Source organism: Mustelus asterias, chromosome 12 (genome assembly GCF_964213995.1).
Source record: "Mustelus asterias chromosome 12, sMusAst1.hap1.1, whole genome shotgun sequence".
NCBI classification, from domain to species: Eukaryota; Metazoa; Chordata; class Chondrichthyes; order Carcharhiniformes; family Triakidae; genus Mustelus; species Mustelus asterias.
Genome location: NC_135812.1, coordinates 230,120 through 251,167, shown reverse-complemented (window position 1 = coordinate 251,167; position 21,048 = coordinate 230,120). Strand labels below are relative to the sequence as shown.

At 43.3% G+C, this 21,048-nt stretch overlaps 1 protein-coding gene across 2 annotated transcripts in view; it reads left to right on the top strand.

Annotated features, from left to right (window-relative positions):
• LOC144501157 (integrin alpha-E-like) overlaps positions 1 to 21,048 on the top strand; it is a 377,113-nt gene that overhangs the window by 159,320 nt on the left and 196,745 nt on the right. For both annotated transcript variants that reach the window (XM_078224555.1, XM_078224556.1), the window contains 2 exons: positions 5,573 to 5,649; positions 17,244 to 17,373. In XM_078224555.1, the coding sequence (XP_078080681.1) occupies positions 5,573 to 5,649; positions 17,244 to 17,373 (207 nt within the window). The remainder of the gene's footprint in view (positions 1 to 5,572; positions 5,650 to 17,243; positions 17,374 to 21,048) is intronic.

Genomic DNA, 21,048 nt, shown 5'->3' with positions numbered 1-21,048 from the left:
ATTGGAATAATTCAAACTGTACATTATATTGAGTCATGAGGCACAGGGGTAGGCCATTTAGCTTACACCCCTTTGCACCATGGCTCTTTATACCTACAGGTAACAAAAAATTATTATCTTGGATTTATAATGAACAATTGATCTAACATTAATCGCCATTTGAGGAAGAAATGTCCAAACATCTATCATCCTTCGTGTGAAGAAGTGTTTCCCAATTTCACTCCTGAAATATCTAGCTCTAATTTTTGGCCATGTACACTCGTCCTAATTCCCAATCAGCACAAATAGTTTTGCCCTAACTACTTCATCAGTTCCCCTTAATAGCTTCAATAAAATCATCTCTTGACTCCCTAAGTTCCAGTAAATACAATCATAATTTGTGTAATCTCTCCTTGTAATTTAAAATTTAGGTCTGGCTTTTCACTACCAAGGTGGTGTGCTGTGTTTTGGAAATTTCCTGACTTGCCACATGCATTGCAGTAGAAAGGCCCTGAATGGTGGGGTCATCTGTCGCGGATTGGAATGGGTGAAGGTTTGAGGCCAAAACATTGTGTGATTTCAAAAAGAAATTAGGTATAGCTCGTGGGGCTAAAGGGATCAAGGGATATGGGGTGAATGCGGGTTCAGGATATTGGTTTTGATGATCAGCCATGATCAAAATGATTGGCAGAGCAGGCTCGAGGGGCTGAATGGCCTACTCCTGTTTCTATTTTCTATGCTTCTGTAGAATCATGTGCACCTTGCTGCTGTGGAAGCATATCGGAGGCAGACATGGGGCAGCTGAGTGCTGAGATGGGCTGAACTGATTAAAAAGTCCTCTTTGGATCTCTGTATCCCAGTTGTTTGGTTACATTTTAGAATTCTAGCCCTCAACCCTCACACGCCATCAAACTGCACCCACCCCAAGCCACCTCCATGCCCCCACGCCAACTGAATGCCAACACATATCCTCATCCACCCACATGACGCCACATAATTCCATGCCAACTCATTCAGAGTACATCTTGGGCAATTGTTAAAATCTCTAATACAGATTTCATAATGCAGACTTAGTAAAAAACAATCCCATTGATGAAAGAGCATTCAAATTTTTAAAAATACGATCTCTAGTATTTAAGTTCAGATAAAAACAAACCTCTGTTCATGTCACATGCCAAAGACAGCTAAATTTTAATCTATTTCATCTTAAATATAGAAGCATGAAAATGGGAGTAGAAGGAGGCCATTTGGCCCTTCGAGCCTGCTTCGCCATTCATTATGATCATGGCTGTTTATCCAACTCAACAGCCTGATCCCACCTTCCCCCCAATCCCTTTGATCCCCTCTGCCCCAAGTTCGAGATCTAACACCTGCTTGAAAACATACTGTTTTGGCCTCAACCACCTTCTGTGGTAGTGAATTCGACAGGCTTACCACTCTCTGGGTGAAGAAATTTATCCTCACCTCAGTCCGAAAAGGCTTACCCCTTATTCTCAAACTATGACCCCTTGTTCTGGACACCTCCACCATTGGGAACATCCTTCCTGCGTCTACCCTGTCTAGTCCTGTTAGAATTCTAGAGGTTTCTATGAAATCCCCCCTCATTCTTGTAAACTTCAGTGAATGTAATCCTAACCGACTCAATCTCTCCTCTTAGGTCAATCCCACCATCCCAGAAATTAGTCTGGTAAAACCTCTCTGTACTCCTTCTATAGCAAGCACTTTCTTCCTCAGATAAGGAGACCAAAATGACACATAATTTTCCAGGTGTGGCCTCACCAAAGCATAATTGCAGCAAGACATCCCTGCTCCTGAACTCAAATCCTCTCGCTGTGAAGGCCAACATGCCATTTGCCCACTTTACCACCTGTATGCTTACCTTCAGCGACTGGTATACGAGAACACCGAGATCTCATTGCATACTCCCCTCTCCTAATTTATAGCCATTCAGATAATAATCTGCTTTCCTGTTTTTGCTACCAAAGTGGGTAACCTCACATTTCTCCACATTATAGTGCAATTGCCGACTCATTCAGCCTGCCCAAATTACACTGAAGAATGTCTGCATCCTCCTCACAGCTCACCCTCTCACCAGTTTTGTATCATCTGCAAATTTGGAGATATTAAATTTAGTTCCCTCATCTAAATCATAAATGTACATTGTGAATTGCTGGGGTCTAGTACTGATTCTTGTGGTAACCCACTACTCACTGCCTGCCAGTCGGAAAAGACCTGTCTATTCCTACTTTTTGTACCCTGACTGCCAACCACTGTTCCATCTATTTCAATACACTATGGTTACATGGTGGTTAGCACTGCTGCCTCACCGAGCCAGGCACCCGGGTTCGATTCCCGGCTTGGGTCACTGTCTGTGCGGAGTCTGCACATTCTCCCCATGTCTACGTGGATTTCCTCCGGGTGCTCCAGTTTCCTCCCACAGTCCAAATATGTGCAGGTTAGGTAGATTGGCCATGATAAACTCTCCCTCAGTGTACCCGAAAAGTTGCTGGAGTGTGGCGACTAGGGGATTTTCACAGTAACTTAATTGCAGTAATAATGTAAGCCTCCTCGTGACACTAATAAATAAACTTAAAAAACAATCCAATGCGTCGTAATTTTACTCACTAATCTCTTATGTGGATTTTATCAAAAGCCTTCTGAAAGTCCAAATAAACCACACCCACTGCCTCTCCCTCATCAAGTCTATTAGTTACACTCTCAAAGAATTCCAGTAGATTTCTCAAGCATGATGTCTCTTTTTCCAGGACTCTAGAATTTTCTCCACTACCAACGAGAGGGTGACTGGTCTATAATTCAATGTTTTCTCTCTATCTCCCTTTTTAAATCATGGGGTTACATTAGCTACCCTCCAATCTGCAGAAACTGTTCCAGAGTCTATAGAATATGGTACTCTAGGGTGTAGATTATCTGGCCCTGGGGATTTATCGGCATGGTGGCACTGTCGTTAGCACTGCTGCCTACAGCGCTGGGGATCCAGGTTTGATTCCAGCCTTCGGTGACTGTCTGTGTAAAGCTTGCACGTTCTCCCCCGTGTCTCATGTATTTCCTCTGGGATCTCCGGTTTCCTCCCACAGTCCGAAAGATGTGCAGTTTAGGTGGGTTGGCCATGCTAAATTACTCCTTAGCTTTTTTAAAAGTTATAGTTTATTTATTAGTGCCACAAGTAGGCTTACATTAACACTGCAATTAAGTTACTATGAAACTCCCTTAGTCGCCACACTCCAGCACCTGTTCGGGTACACTGAGGGAGAATTTAGCATGGCCAATGCACCCTAACCAGCACGTCTTTTGGACGTGGGAGGAAATTGGAGCACCCGGAGGAAACCTACATGGACACGGGGAGAATGTGCCACCCCCAAGATGTGTAGATTAGGGGTGGGTTAGTGGGGTAAATACGTGGGGTTATGGGGATAGGGCTTCAGTAGGATACACTTTCAGAGAGTTGATGCTAACTCAATGGTCCGAATGGCCTCTTTCAACTCTGTAGGAATTCTATGATTCAATCCCATCAATTTGCCCAACACCATTTCTCTACTAATCCTGATTTCCTTCAGTTCCCCCCTCTCACTAAACCCTGTGTTCCCCAAAATTTCTGGTATCTTATTTGTGTCCACTTTTGTGAAGACAGAACCAAAGTATCTATTCAACTGGTCAGCCATTTCTTTGTCCCCCATTATAAATTCTCCTGTTTCCCTGTTTCTGACGGTAAGTGGCCAACATTTATGTTCACCAATTGGTTTCTCTAGATACACTTAACATGTATAATGAATAACCTTTTGAATGACCTTTAAGCTGACAATCAAACTGTAAACTCAGAAATGCCCTGCTGAGCTAATTGTAGTTTTTGGCAATCAGCAAAACATTGACAATGACAAGAGATTGACCCTTGGGGAATATCAACAAACAACTATTGAAACTGCTAGAACAGATGCTTCGAACTCCCACTGACACCTTCAGCCTGTTTTTTTTTAAAGGGCTGGGGCTTTAAATAGCTTCATATCATGATAGTTATACAGACCTAATCTGCCTTCAAGAGCTTTTAAATCTACTCCATAAATTTGTGACTCCTATACTGAGTTAAGTCATTTTCAGCAGCTAAAATAGGATCTTTTTGAACTCAGCGCTGAGTTCAAATGATCCTGGCGAGTTTGAATTTCCCTCATGTGTGCACCATGCCCATTCCCCTTTCCTTTAACAGAAAAAATTGAATCAATTAGAAATGAGGCTGAACTTCCACACATGGACCCATCTGCCACCATGACTCCACGAATATCTGAACCTGAGAATCTAGCTATCATTCTGATAAAGCTGCACTGCACCACCTCCAAGGCCAATATATTCTTCCTATGGTTTGGTTCACCAAACTAAAGACAGTACTCCAGGTATGGTCTCACCAGGGTGTTGCATCACTATTGCACAGTCGTGGACAATGTGTAGTCCAGGGGCCACATATGGCCCATCAGGATTCTGAATGCAGCCCACAAGCCACTTTATTGATTGTTGCCCAAGAGCAGAGTTGCCATATGGTGCTGGTTTCCATCCACGGGGCTTTATTCCTACCAGTATGATTAAAGTGATATGCACGTAAAGCAGGGGCACATGAGCTGAGGTGCATGCTGATTGTACACAGCATTGACTCTAAGAGCCGTGAACTCCCTCTGTGTCCAGTTAAAACATAAGTATTTATTTTTGTTTCTACCACTTCAGTAAATGACAATTTGATTAATATATGAATGATTAAGCATTTTCTATAACTCATTATGAAATATAAATGTATTTAATCTTATTCATGGGGTCATGGTTAGTGAACAAGCCCGATTTCAATCTTGCGACCCACTGAGATGAAGGAGGGCCACTCACTGGCCTAGGTTGTCCATCACTGCTGGAGCATAACATCTGCCCCCTTGTCACCTGGTCTTTTTAATATAAAGGTCATCATTCCATTGGATATTTTGATTATTTTCTGTACTGTACATGATATTGTAAATGATTATGTACCTATATACCTAAGTCTCTATCGATCTACACCCTTTCTAGTTTTACACAAAGTACCCTGTTATATCCTGAGAAGGTTCCAAGTGAATTACATCACATTTGCCCACATTGAAATCAATTTGCATAGCTTTGCACATTCACACAATCTATAAATATCTCTCTGCAATTTTATGCTTGCATCTACATGCTGATTTTTGGGAGGGTTACATCAGTGACCTGCAAGAGCTGCAGTTGGAGACTGGGGGAAACCCGATGGACTAACGAATGTGTCCAAAGATTTGTGGGCTAGGTTGATTGGTCATTCTAAATTGCCCCTTAGTGTCCCGGGATGCATAGGTTAGAGGGATTAGTGGGTAAATATGTAGGGATATGGGGATGGGGCCTGGGTGGGATTGTGGTTGGTGCAGACTCGATGGGCTGAATGGCCTCTTTCTGCACTGTAGGATTCTATTATTCTATGATTATTTCTCCTAATGAATGACGCTTGCTAGGTTTGGTGTGGTTTGTTAAATCATTATTTGCTGATTATATTCACTGTCATTATTTTACATTATCTATTTATTCATTTATTCTCCAGGTACCCAGGGCTCAAACATTAGTGCATTTCAGATGGAGTTGGCACAAGCTGGATTTAGTGCACATTATGCTGCTGATGTGAGACTTTGTTAATATTTTGTTAAATTTCTGACGAATAATTTATTTTAAAAAGATATAAAATTATAGATTCCATGTTATATTTTATTTATAAACGTAAGAGAGTACAAGACTGTAAAAGGAAACTGCTGTCCGCTGTACATAAGAACATAAGAAATAGGAGCAGGAGTAGGCCATCTAGCCCCTCGAGCCTGCCCCGCCATTCAATAAGATCATGGCTGATCTGAAGTGAATCAGTTCCACTTACCCGCCTGCTCCCCATAACCCTTAATTCCCCTACCGATCAGAAATCCATCTATCCGTGACTTAAACATATTCAACGAGGAAGCCTCCACCACTTCAGTGGGCAGAGAAATCCAGAGATTCACCACCCTCTGAGAGAAGAAGTTCCTCCTCAACTCTGTCCTAAACTGACCCCCCTTTATTTTGAGGCTGTGCCCTCTAGTTCTGGTTTCCTTTCTAAGTGGAAAGAATCTCTCCACTTCTACCCTATCCAGCCCCTTCATTATCTTATATGCCTCTATAAGATCACCCCTCAGCCTTCTAAACTCCAACGAGTACAAACCTAATCTGCTCAATCTCTCCTCATAATCTACACCCCTCATCTCTGGTATCAACCTGGTGAACCTTCTCTGCACTCCCTCCAAGGCCAATATATCCTTTCACAAGTAAGGAGACCAAAACTGCACACAGTATTCCAGTTGCGGCCTCACCAATGCCTTGTACAGTTGCAGCAACACTTCCCTGCTTTTATATTCTATTCCCCTTGCGATAAATGCCAACATCCCATTTGCCTTCTTGATCACCTGTTGTACTTGCAGACTGAGTTTTTGCGACTCATGCACAAGGACCCCCAGGTCCCTTTGCACAGTAGCATGTTGTAATTTTTTCCATTTAAATAATAATCCAATTTGCTATTATTTCTTCCAAAATGAATAACCTCGCATTTGCCAACGTTATACTCCATCTGCCAGATCCTCGCCCACTCACTCAGCCTATTCAAATCTCTCTGCAGATCTTCCGCTTCCTCCACGCAATTCACTTTCCCACTTATCTTCGTGTCGTCAGCAAACTTTGTTACCCTACACTCAGTCCCCTCCTCCAGATCATCTATGTAAATAGTAAACAGTTGAGGCCCCAGTACCGATCCCTGCGGCACGCCACTAGTCACCATCTGCCAACCACAAAAGCACCCATTTATTCCAACTCTCTGCTTCCTGTTGGATAGCCAATCCCCAATCCACGCTAACACCCTACCCCCAACTCCGTGTGACCCAATCTTCTGCAGCAACCTTTTGTGAGGCACCTTATCGAATGCCTTTTGGAAATCCAAAAACACCACATCTACCGGTTCCCCTCCATCAACCGCACTAGTCACATCTTTATAAAAATCCAGTAAGTTCGTCAAACACGACTTTCCTCTCATGAATCCATGCTGCATCTGCTTGATTGAACCATTCTTATCCAGATGGCCTGCTATTTCTTCTTTAATGATGGATTCCAGCATTTTCCCAACTACAGACGTTAAGCTAACCGGCCTGTAGTTACCAGCCTTTTGTCTACTTCCTTTTTTAAACTGTAGCTCTCAGTCACCCACTCTCTCAAATATCTGTGCAATTTTCCCCAAACTTTCTCTTTCACTCTCTGCCCCAATTTGTTTCCATGCTCTGCAAAATCATGAAGCCAAAACTTCCCTCTGCAAAACTTGAGCCTGTGTTTCCTGGTTCTGGAGTTTGTGACCAGGTCAAAAATGCTCTTGTGTAATATAATCGACAGATATTTGGTTTCTTGCATCTAGACAGCACTGTACAAAAGACAAGCAGTGTATATTAATGATCTAGATCTGAATGTAGGGGAATGATCAATAAATTCACAGAAGACATGAAAATTAATGGTATTATTCAGTTAACTAATTCAAACTCTTTCCAAGCATTCCAGTTTCATGTGACAAACAAGGGCAGGAGTTGACTCAAATTCTCTGAACAATCTTCCTTTTATTTAAGACTTAAGGTACCAAACTCAAATTTACAACACTTTAACTCTTTTACTGAACTTTAGCCTGTCGGATGATATAGACGGGCTGCTCAGATTGGCAGAACAGTGGCAAATTGAATTTAACCCTGAAAAGTGAGAGGTAATGCATTTTGGGAGAATAAACAAAACAAGGGAACAGACAATGAACGGTCGGAGACTAGGAAGTACAGAGGACCAGAGGGACCTTGGAGTTAATGTCCATAGAACCCTGAGGGCAGCAGGAAAGATAGATAAGATGGAACATGTGATACTTGCCTTTATTAACCGAGGCATAAAATATAAGAACAGGGAGGTTATGATGGAGCTGTATAAAATGCTTTTTAGGCGACAGCTAGAGTAATGTGTGCAGTTGTGCTCACCACACTATAGGAAGAATATGAGTGCATTAGAAAGTGTGCAGAGGAGATCACGTTATAGCTAATTCAAGGACGAAGCATACAAATTAGCAAGAAAAAGCAATAGGCCTGAGGATTGGGAGCAGTTTAAAAATCAACAAAGGAGGAGCAAGGGATTGATTAAGAAGGGAAAATAGAGTATAAGAGTAAGCTAGTGGGGACCATAAAAACTGACTGTAAAAGTTTCTATAGGTATGTAAAGAGAAAAAGATTGACAAAAATGAATGTAGACCCCTTACAGTCAGAAATGGGAGAATTCATAACGGGGGATAAAGAAATGGCTGAGGAATTAAAATTGTACTTTGCTTCAGTCTTCACAAAGGAAGACATGAATAATGTGCCCGAAATACTGAGAGAAACATGTTTTAGTGAGGAGCACAAGTAAATCTGTATTAGTAAGAAATGGTTTTGGGGAAATTGATGGGATTGAAGGCGGATAAATCTCCAGGTCCTGATAATCTTTATCCCAGAGTACTTAAGGAAGTGGCCCTGGAAATAGCAGATTATTTTCCAAAATTCTTTGGACTCTGGAATAGTTCCTACAGATTGGAGGGTAGCTAATGTAAGCCCGCTATTCAAAAAGGGAGGTAGAAAGAAAACAGGGAACTATAGACCAGTGAGCCTAACGTCAGTACAGGGGAAGTTGCTAGAGTCCATTATCAAGGATTTCACAACTCGGCAATTGGAAGGCAGTGGTATAATCAGACAGTCAGCATGGATTTACAAAAGGGAAATCATGCTTGACGAATCTATTGGAATTTCTTGAGGATGTAATTAGTAGAGTTGATCGAGGAGAATCAGTGGATGTGGCTTACAAGGTCTCACATAACAGACTACTATGTAAAGTTAAAGCATATGGGATTGCAGGTAATGTCTTGAGATGGATAGAAAGCTCGTTAGCAGATAGGGAGCAAAGAGTTGGCATAAATGATTATATATTAATGATTTGGAAGAGGGAAGTGAATCTTCAGGCGAGACAGTGGAGAGGGTAAAAGAGGAGGAGGCATTGCACTATTAGTTAAGGAGGCAGTTACTGCAGTGAGGATAGATGATACCCTGGAGGGGGCATCAAATGAAGCTTTGCGGTTAGAGCTTAGGAATAAAAAAGAGACAGCTACGTTGCTAGGTGTTTATTATAGAACCCCAGATAGTCAGCCGGAAATTGAAGAGCAAATACGTGCACAATTTGCAGAGGGGTGTAAAATAACAAGAGGGTAATTATATTAGGTGATTTCACTTTTCCCAACATTAATTGGGAAAGCCACCATGTTGAGGGCTTAGATGGAGTAGAGTTCTTAAAATGTATACAGGAAAACCTTTTAGGTTTAGGTCAATATGTAGAGGATCCAACAACTAATTCTGGGGAATGAAGCCGGACAGGTGGTTGATGTGTTGGTGGGGGAGCATTTTGGTGATAGCGACCACAACATGGTTCAATTCAAATTTGTTATGGAAAAGCAATTGACAAGTTGGAGAAAAAGGTTTTGGATTGGGGGAAAGAAGATTTTAACAAAATTAGGCAGGATCTGGCCAAGGTAGACTGGAGCGAGTTACTTGTGGGGAAATCTACAGAGAGCAGTGGGGGGTGTTCAAAGATGAAATGGGGAGGGTACAGGCCCAACCATGTTCCCTCCAGGGTAATAGGAAGATATAACAAACCCAGAGAACCATGGATGACTAGAAACATTCAGGATACAATGATAGCAAGGTAAGCGCATGGTAGGTTATTGCATAAGGATAAATCTCAAGGGATCCAGGGTGAGGTATCTAAATGGATACAAAACTGGCTTGATGACAGAAGCCAGAGGGTGGTTGTAGGGGGTTGTTTTTCAAACTGGAGACCTGTGACCAGTGGTGTGCCGCAGGGATCGGTGCTTGGTCCACTGTTATTTGTCATTTATATTAATGCTTTGGATGAGAATATAGGAGGCATGGTTAGTAATTTTGCAGATGACACGAAGATTGATGGCATAGTGGACAGTGAGGAAGGTTATCTCCAAATGCAACGGGATCTTGATCAATTGGGCCAGTGGGCTGACGAATTGCAGATGGAGTTTAATTTAGATAAATGCAAGGTGATGCATTTTGGTAGATTGAACCAAGGCAGGACTTACTCAGTTAATGGTAGGACGTTGGGGAGAGTTACAGAACAAAGAGATCTAGGGGTACATGTTCATAGCTCCTTGAAAGTGGAGTCACAGGTGGACAGAGTGGTGAAGAAGGCATTCAGCATGCTTGGTTTCATAGGTCAAAACATTGAATACAGGAATTGGGACATCTTGTTGAAGTTGTACAAGACATTGGTAAGGCCACACTTGGAGTACTGTGTACAGTTCTTTTCACCCTATTATAGAAAGGATATTAGTAAACTAGAAAGAGTGCAGAAGAGACTTACTAAGATGCTACTAGGACTTGTTAGTTTGAATTATAAGGAGAGGCTTGATAGACTGGGATTTTTTTCTCTGGAGCGCAGAAGGCTGAGGGGTGATCTTATAGAGGTCTATAAAATAATGACGGGCATAGATCAGCTAGAAAGTCAATATCTTTTCTCAAAGGAAGGGGAGTCTAAAACTAGAGGGCATAGGTTTAAGGTGAGAGGGGAGGGATAAAAAAGTGTCCAGAGGGGCAATTTTTTCACACAGTTGGGCCGAAGGGACTGTTTCCATGCTGTAAACCTCTATGCCTCTATGACTATAATGAGAAGGAATGGAGAGGCTTTTAAAAAGTATAAGGGGAGTAAGTCACAGAGAGGGTGGTGAGTGTCTGGAACAAGCTGCCAGGGGTAGTAGTCGAGGCGGGTACAATTTTATCCTTTAAAAAGCATTTAGATAGTTAAATGGGTATGATGGGTATAGAGGGATATGGGCCAAATGCGGGCAATTGGGATTAGCTTAGGCGTTTTTAAAAAAAAGGGCGGCATGGACAAATTGGGCCGAAGGGCCTGTTTCCATGCCATAAACCTCTATGACCCTATGACTCTAAGTCTGCGGAGGCATTAGTGGAGTACAGAAAGTGCAAGGTGGAGCTTAAGAAATCAATTAGGAGAGCAAAGAGGGGATATGAGAAAGCTCTGGCTGGTAAAAGTAGAGAAAATCCTAAGATATCCTATAAGTATATCAATAGGAAGAGGATAGCCAGGGAAAGAGTAGGGCCCATTAGGGACCAAGAGCTAAATCTGTGGGTGGAGACAGAGTCATAAGTCATATAGGTCATAGAGTCACAGCATGAAAACAGGCTCTTCGGCCCAGAGAAAAAATGTTCCTGTCTATCCAGCCTCTCCTTATAACCCAAACCATCATGTCCCGGTAGCAACCTAGTAAATCTTTTCTGCACTCTTTCTAGTTTAATAATATCCTTTTTCATAGGATGACCAGAACTGTGCACAGTATTCCAAGTGTGGCCTTACCAATATCTTGTACGACTTCGACAAAAAAACCCAACTCCTGTATTCAATGTTCTGACCAATGCAACCAAGCATACCGAATGCCGCCTTCACCACTCTGTCCACCTGTGACTCCACTTTCAAGGAGCTATGAACCTGTACCCCCAGATCTCTTTATTCTATAACTCTCCCCAACACCCTACCATTAACTGAGTAAGTCCTGCCCTGGTTCAATCGACCAAAATGCATCACCTCACATTTATCTGAATTAAACTCCATCTGCCATTCATCAGCCCACTGGTCCAATTGATCAAGATCCTGTTGCAATCCTAGATAACATTCTTCACTGTCCACTATACCACCAATCTTTGTGTCATCTGCAAACTTACGAATCATGCCTCCTATATTCTCATCCAAATCATTAATATAAATGACAAATAACAGTGGACCCAGCACTGATCCCTGAGGCACACCACTGGTCACAGGCCTCCAGTTTGAAAAACAACCCTCTACAACCACCCTCTGTCTTCTGTCATCAAGCCAATTTTGTATCCCTTTGGCTACCTCACCCTGAATCCCGTGAGATTTAACCTTATGCAACAACATACCATGTGGTACCTTGTCAAAGGCCTTGCTAAAGTCAATGTAGACAACATCAACTGCACTGCCCTCATCTACGTTCTTGGGTACCCCTTCAAAAAACTCAAACAAATTTGTGAGGCATGATTTTCCACTCACAAAGCCATGCTGACTGTCCCTAATCAGTCTTTGCATCTCTAAATGCCTGTAGATCCTGTCTCCCTAAATACCTTTGAACAACTTACCTACTACAGATGTGAGGCTCACCGGCCTGTAGTTCCCAGGCTTTTCTTTGCAGCTCTTTTTGAACAAAGGCACAGCATTTGCCACCCTCCAATTTTCAGGCACCTCACCTGTGACCTCACCTGTGAATATTTCACATCTGTCTTCACCCATGAGAATGAGGAGGTAGTTCTGAAACTCGGGGAGAGAGACTGTGAAGCTCTAGAGAAAATTATCCTAGGGAGTGACAAGGTACTGATTGTATTGACAGGCTTAAAAGTGGACAAATCTCCAGGTCCGGATGAATTGTGTCCCAGGCTGTTGTGGGAGGCAAGGGAAGAAATTGCAGAGGCTCTGACCCAAATTTTTAATTCCTCCCTGGCCACCGGGGAGGTGCCAGAGGATTGGAGAACAGCTAATGTGGTCTCATTTTTTGAGAAAAGTAGTAGAGACAAGCTAGGGAACTACAGACCAGTGAGTCTGACGTCTGTGATTGGGAAACTACTGGAGAAGATTCTAAAGGAGAGAATCTATCTCCATTTGGAGAGGCAAGGTTTGCTCAGGGATAGTCAGCATCATTTTGTCAGAGGGGGTCATGCCTAACAAATTTGATTGAAATTTTTGAGCAAGTGACCAAGTGTGTAGATGAGGGTAGTGTGGTTGATGTAGTTTACATGGATTTCAGCAAAGCCTTTGACAAAGTCCCACACGGGAGACTTATTCAGAAGGGATACAGGGTGATCTGACAAGGTTGATTTATAATTGGCTTAGTGATGGGAGACAGAGGGTGATGACAAGCGGCTGCTTTAGTGACTGGAGGCCAGCGACCAGTGGTGTACCACAGGGATCCGTGCTGGGGCCCCTATTGTTCGTCATTTATATAAATGACATAAATGACTATGTGGGGGGTACGATCAGTAAGTTTGCCGATGACACAAAGATTGGCCGGGTGGTTAACTGTGAGGTTGAGTGTCTTGGGTTACAGGAAGATATAGATGAGATGGTCAAATGGGCGGATAAGGGGCAGATGGAATTTAACCCTGAAAAGTGTGAGCTGATGCACTTTGCAAGGAGCAATTTGACAAGGAAGTATACTATGAAAGGTCTGACACTGGGAAGTTCCGAAGAACAAAGGAACCTTGGCGTGTTTGTCCATAGATCTCTGAAGGTGGAGAGGCAGGTTAATATGGTGGTGAAAAAGGCATATGGCACACTCGTCTTTATCAATCGGGGTATAGATTACAAAAGCTGAGAGGTCATGATGGAGTTGTATAGAACTTTAGTGAGGCCACAGCTGGAGTACTGTGTGCAGTTCTGGTCACCACATTATAGGAAGGACATGAACGCACTGGAGGGGATGCAGAGGAGATTCACCAGGATACTGCCTGGGATGTAACATTTAAGTTATAAGGAGAGGTTGGATAGGCTTAGGTTGTTTTCTCTGGAGCAGAGAAGATTGAGGGGTGACCTAATTGAGGTGTTCAAGATTATGAGGGGCATGGACAAGGTAGATAGGGAGCAGCTGTTCCACTTAGTTGAAGGGTGAGTTATGAGGGGACACAAGTTAAAAGTTTGTGTGGAGGTTTGGGGGGATATGAGGAAAAACCTTTTTACTCAGAGGGTGGTGACGATCTGGAATGTGCTGCCTGGGAGAGTGGTGGAGGCGGGATGCCTCACATCCTTTAAAAAGTACCTGGATGGGTACTTGGCACACCATAACATTCAAAGCTATGGGCCAAGTGCTGGCAAGTGGGATTAGGTGGGCAGGTCAGCGCCTTTCATGTGTCGGTGCAGACTCGCTGGGCCGAAGGGCTTCTTCTGCATTGTAGTTTTCTGTGATTTAGTGAATGTATTATCTTCAAATTTGCAGATGATACAAAGTTGGGTAGGAGGGTGAGCTGTGAGGAGGATGCAGAGATGCTTCAGCATGACTTGGACAGGCTGAGTGTGTGGGTATATGCATGGCAAATGCAGTATAATGTGGATAAATGTGATGTTATCCAGTTTGGTAGCAATAATAGGAAGACAGATTATTACTTGAATGGGTGTAAATTGAGAGAGATGGATACTCAACGAGACCTTGGAGTCCTCGTGAATCAGTTGCTGAAAGTAAGCGCACAGGTACAGCAGGCAGTAAAGAAGGCAAATGGTATGTTAGCCTTCATAGCGAGAGGATTTGAATACAGGAATAGTGATGTTTTGCTGCAATTGGATAGGAAGTTGGTGAGGCCACACCTAGAATATTGTGTGCAGTTTTGGTATCCTTATCTGAGGAAGGATGTCCTTGTTCTAGAGGGAGTGCAACAAAGGCTTACCAGGCTGATTCCTGGGATGGGAGATCTGTTATGTGAGGAGCGACTAAGTCGGTTAGGATTATATTGGTCAGACCCCATTTGGAGTAATGTGAGCAGTTTTAGGCCCCGTATCTAAGGAAGGATGTGCTGCCCTTGGTAAGGCTCCAGAGGAGGTTCACAAGAATGATCCCTGGAATAAAGGGATTGTCGTCTGAGGAACGGTTGAGGACTCTGGGTCTGTACTCATTGGAGTTTAGAAGAATAAGCGGCGGGGGGTGGGGGGGGGAATTATTGAAACTTACAGGATTCTGCGAGGCCTGGATAGAGTGGACATGGAGAGGATGTTTCCACTAGTAAGAAAAACTAGAACCAGAGGGCACAACCTCAGGCTAAAGGGACGATCCTTTAAAACAGAGATGAGGAAGAATTTCTTCAGTCAGGGAGTGGTGAATTTGTGGAACTCTTTGCCACAGAAGGCTGTGGAGGCCAGGTCATTGAGTGTCTTTAAGACAGATCCTTGATTAATAAGGCGATCAAGAGTTATGGGGAAAAGGCAGGAGAATGGGGATGAGAAAAATATCAGCCATGATTGAATGACGGAACAGACTCGATGGGCCGAGTGACCTCATTCTGCTCCTATGTCTTATGATCTTATAGTCTTATATTTACTGGTGTTTAGAAGAGTGAGAGGGGATCTCATAGAAACTAATACAATTCTAACAGGGTTAGACAGGGTAGATTCAGAAAGAATGTTCCCAATGGTGGGGGAGTCCAAAATTTGGGTCACAGTTTGAAGATAAGGGGTAAACCTTTTAGAGCTGAGGTGAGGAGAAATCTCTTCACCCAGAGGGTGGTGAATGTGTGAAATTCGCTACCACAGAAAGTAGTTGAGGCTAAAACATTGTCTGATTTCAAGAAGAAATTAGCTATCGCTCTTGGGGCTAAAGGGATCAAGGGATATGGGGGCAAGGGGGATCAGGATATTGAATTCAGTGATCAGCCATGATCAAAGTGAATGGCAGACAGGCTCGAAGGGCTTCTAGTTTCTATGTTTTTATATTTCCATCACTTCTGGCGTGCATTATTTCAGTCGTCTCTGATTAAAGTCTTCATTCTGGTCTTTGAAGTGGGCTACTCACTTTAATCACCATGCCCCCTGGACATCTGGCAGGCTGCCAAATCCCAGCAGCACTCCATTGTGCAGAAGGAATTCCTCTCTCTAAGAAGCTGCAGATGTGAGAAGCTCACTGCATGCTGCCTAAAAACCATTAAGCTATCAATCAAAGGAGAGTTAAATGGACTGGACTGAAATTGAATTGAAGAAAGGCTTTTCAAAGGGTTTGAAGGGATTTCAAAAGCTTTTGACTTTCTATGAAGGCTCAGAGACTTGAAAGAAATGCTGTGTTAAAAGAATGGGCTTCAGTGAGAAGCTGTGGAGAAAGGAACTCCCCCCTGACTTCTGTCCGTCAGAGGAGTTGAAAGGGATCTTCCCACACCTGCAGCTTCTGACAGAGAGAAAGGGGAATCCCTTCTGCTGAATGGAGTGTGGCTGGGATTTGGAAGCCCGCGAGGTGTCCAGGAGGCATGGAGATTAACGTGAGCAGCCCACTTAAAGGTTTTCACATCCACAGACCAGAATGAAGACTTTGATCAGAGAGACGCCTGAAATCACCATGCCAGGAGTGATATCCAGGTTTCCTAGGCTAGAAGGGCAATCTAGCCAGCAGATGCCCATCCCAGGGGAGATTGCCGAGACCAATCTTTTGCCCCCAGCCCGAGCCCACCCAACCCTCAGGATCCTTGGGGAACCCTCCCTTTGCAGCGTGGCAGGGTCAGAGGGACACATGGACACTACACTTATCTCCTTGACCCATCTTGTGGTCCACTGTGCCAGGTTCATGGTACTCCTGAACAGTCCCAAAGTCCACCGGGTTCAGATCCAGCTGGGGAGGCAGGTGAATGGTGGGTGGGCTTCGAATCGAACCTGCCAATTACATTCAAATTGGCAGTTTTGTATAATCAATGGGTTCCTGCCCATTCTAGGTGGGAACCTGATTGGGGCCAGTGAAGCAGGTCAGGTGAATGGCAATGGGTTTGACACCCATTGGAAATCCCGTTATAGCTCTGATGCCCCATTCAGCGGGACATATGGATTCCCGCCAGCAGGGAACGGAGCCAGTGAATCCCCCCCAAGCTCTTTGGGTATGACCATAGTAATTATTTTTAGCAGATGAAGTTCTTTACAGCCTTTTGCTGTGTCCCAACATATTGAAGTTCCCAACCAACATTAATCTATTCAAGCATCCATCGTACTTTCATCACTCCATCCGGGACTCTCTTTGGAGTTATCTTTATTGATTAGTTGAACTCACTGACTGATGTAACAAATCACTGGATTGCTGAGATAAATTAACAGGCTACAGCAGTGTTGTACCAATGATCTGGTGCACAGAAAGAACTAGCTGTATGTTTTCCACCCATTTTTAAAGAAATGAATTCTACACATCCTCTTCATCTCCAACATTGAGCTAAAATGCTCTCAGACAAGGTGATATTTTTCACTTTTTACAGTTATCATACCAGTTCATGGAGGAAACTGTTTCTTGGATAAATTAATATGTCTTTTTCTGACCTAATGATTATCATGGCTTATTCCTCTTGAGTAAACAATTATTATTATCCTTACAGGGCAACATTTTGCTTGGTGCTGTAGGAGCTTATGACTGGAGCGGAGGAGTAATAATTTACAACCGAGCAACTGGGGCACAGTTTCTAAATGAGTCCAAAGGAACACTTGAAGCTGCTTCTGGTTATCTTGGTACGTTTTACCCTAACTTGCAAATTTTTAAAAAATCTTAGAACCTTTACTCATGTCAACAACCTGGTGGTATTGTCACTGGAAAGTACTCCAGAGATCCAGGATAATACTCTGGGAACTTGGGTACAAATCCCACCATAGCATATGCTGAAATTTGAATTCAATAAAAATCTGGGACTGACAGTCAAAGGACATTAGTGAACTCACCTGGTTTAGTTACCTCTCGGGTCTTGACTATTACACCTTGACCAATGTGCAGCTGGCCAGCCTGCAACATTCTAGCCTTTGCAAATTTAAGCTCAGCCAAAACTCTGCTGCCTGAATTCAAATTCACACTAAATTGTATTCACTCATCATCCCTGTGATTGTTCATTTAGGAAGCAATCTAATTTAGCAACCTCAATTTTAAAATTCTCATTCTTCTTTTCAGTCTCACCATGACCTCGCCACCTCTTTATCTCTCTAATCTCCTCCACCTTTACCGATCTATAAGATATCTACACTCTTTCAATTCGGACCTATTGAAGATTGCCAATTTTAATCACACCATCATTGGTGACTATATCTTCAGCTACTAAGACCCTAACCTCTGGAATTCCCTCCCTAAACCTCATCACTGTTTTTTCCTCTTTTGGACACCCCTTAAAGTCTTACATGGCTTGGTGTCATATTTTGTTTCCAAATGATCCTGTGCTGAGTTTTGCAACATTTTACTTATGTTAAATGTACTATATAAATACAAATTATTGTTGGGTGGAATGCTCCCATTCTGCAATGGCAGGTTTGGAGGTCGGTGGGAACAGACAATCTAGCAGGAGCCAAAAAGTCAGAAACCCACTATTGTAAACTCATGTTAAAATTCTCCCAATGGCGGGTTAATGGTGGGTTGGTCTCTCCGCTGGCAGGTGGTATGGAGTCTATTTGCATTCTTTTGCATTTCATAAATGCTCATTAAAACAGCTGCTCGATGGAATCCCATCAGGCCTACAAATCAGTACAGCGATCAAGTAAAAAATAAGGGCATGAAAAAATATTTGCAAGCAAGATTAAGGAAAACCAAAGATATTTTACCAGTATATAAAGAGCAAAAAGATAGCCATGATGTGTAGATGCTGGCATTGGACTGGGGTAGGCACAGTAAGAAGTCTCACAACACTAGGTTAAAGTCCAACAGGTTTATTTGGAATCACGAGCTTTCGGAGTGCTGTCCCTTCATCAGGTGAATACCTGAGGAAATACCTGAGGAATCTGGTGAGGAACCTGAGTACCTGAGGAACTCACCTGAGGAAGGAGCAGCGCTCTGAAAGCTTGTGGTTCCAAATAAACTTGTTGGACTTTAACCTGGTGTTGTGAGACTTCTTACTGTTCAAAAGGATAGTTAAGGACAAAGTAGGACCGATCAGAGATGAAGAAAGGAATTGTGTGAAGATGCAGAGGATATGGGAAGAATTTTAAATTAATTTTTTGTCTCCATATTCACAAAGGGAAAGGATGATGCAGATATAGCAATCTAAGAGGAGCAGTGTGAAATATTGGATAAAATAATCATGAGAGAGGAAGTGTCAGAGGAGTTGGAATTCTTGAAAGTGGATAAGTTGCCAGGGCCGGATAAATTGCTCCCTAGGATGTTGAAGGAGATCAGGGAGAAAATAGCAGATGCTCTGTGGAATATTTTCGAATCTTCACTCGACACAGGTGAGGTTCTGGAAGAGTGGAGGAATGCAAATGTGGTTCCCTTGTTTAAAAAGGGCAAGAAGGAATTACCAAACATTTGTAGGCCAGTTAGTCTTACTTCAGTGGTGGGCAAATTAATAGAATCAATCCTGGCAGATCGAGTAAACCATCACTTAGAAAGACATGGACTAGCCAGGGGTAGTCAGCATGGTGCTGTTAAGGAAAGATCATGTCTTACAAATTTGATTGATTTCTTTGAGGAAGTGACAAGGAGGATTGATGAGGGTAGTGCGGCAGATGTTGTGTACAAAGAGAACAAAGAACAAAGAAAATTACAGCACAGAAAATTACACAGCCTGTTAATTTATCTCAGCCCTCCAAGCCTGCACCGACCATGCTGCCCGACTGAACTGAAACCCCCTACCTTTCCGGGGACCATATCCCTCCATTCCCATCCTATTCATGTATTTGTCAAGACGCCCCTTAAAACTCACTACCGTATCTGCTTCCACTATCTCCCCCGGCAATGAGTTCCAGGCACCCACCACTCTCTGTGTAGAAAGATCTGCCTCGTACATCTTTAAACCTTGCCCCTCGCACCTTAAACCTGTGCCCCCGAGTAATTGACTCTTCCACCCTGGGAAAAAGCTTCTGACTATCCACTCTGTCCATGCCTCTCATAACCTTGTAGACTTCTATCAGGTCACCCCTCAACCTCAGTCGTTCCAGTGAGAACAAACCAAGTTTCTCCAACCTCTCCTCATAGCTAATGGCCTCCATACCAGGCAACATCCTGGTAAATCTTTTCTGTACCCTCTCCAAAGCTTCCACATCCTTCTGGTAGTGTGGTGACCAGAATTGAACACTATATTCCAAGTGCAGCCTGACTAAGGTTCTATAAAGCTGCAACATGACTTGCCAATTTTTAAACTCAGTGCCCTGGCTGATGAAGGCAAGCATGCCATATGCCTTCTTGACTACCTTCTCCACCTGCATTGCCACTTTCAGTGACCTGTGTACCTGTACACCCAGATCCCTTTGCCTATCAATACTTTTAAGGGTTCTGCCATTTACTGTATATTTCCTATCTGTATTAGACCTTCCAAAATGCATTACCTCACATTTGTCCGGATTAAACTCCATCTGCCATCTCTCCGTCCAAGAGTCGAACTGATCTATATCCTGTTGTATCCTCTGATGGTCCTCGCTATCTGCAAATCCACCAACCTTTGTGTCGTCCGCAAACTTACTAATCAAACCAGTTACATTTTCCTCCAAATCATTTAAATATATTACAAACAGCAAAGATCCCAGCACTGATCCCTGAGGAACACCACTTGTCACAGCCCTCCATTCAGAAATGCACCCTTCCACTGCTACCCTCTGTCTTCTTTGACCAACGTAAGAGTTTTAACAACACCAGGTTAAAGTCCAACAGGTTTATTTGGTAGCAAATACCATTAGCTTTCGGAGTGCTGCTCCTTCGTCAGATGGAATGGAAATGTGCTCTCAAACAGGGCACAGAGACACAAAATCAAGTTACAGAATACTGATTAGACTGCGAATCTCTACAACCAACCAGGTCTTAAAGATACAGACAATGTGGGTGGAGGAAGCATTAAGCACAGGTTAAAGAGATGTGTATTGTCTCCAGACAGGATAGCCCGCAAGTCCAGGAGGCAAGCTGTGGGGGTTACTGATAATGTGACATAAATCCAACATCCCAGTTTAGGCCGTCCTCATGTGTGCGGAACTTGGCTATCAGTTTCTGCTCAGCGGCTCTGCGCTGTCGTGTGTCGTGAAGGCCGCCTTGGAGAACGCTTACCTGAAGATCAGAGGCTGAATGCCCGTGACTGCTGAAGTGCTCCTCCACAGGAAGAGAACAGTCTTGCCTGGTGATTGTCGAACGGTGTTCATTCATCTGTTGTCGTAGCGTCTGCATGGTTTCCCCAATGTACCATGCCTTCGGACATCCTTTCCTGCAGTGTATCAGGTAGACAA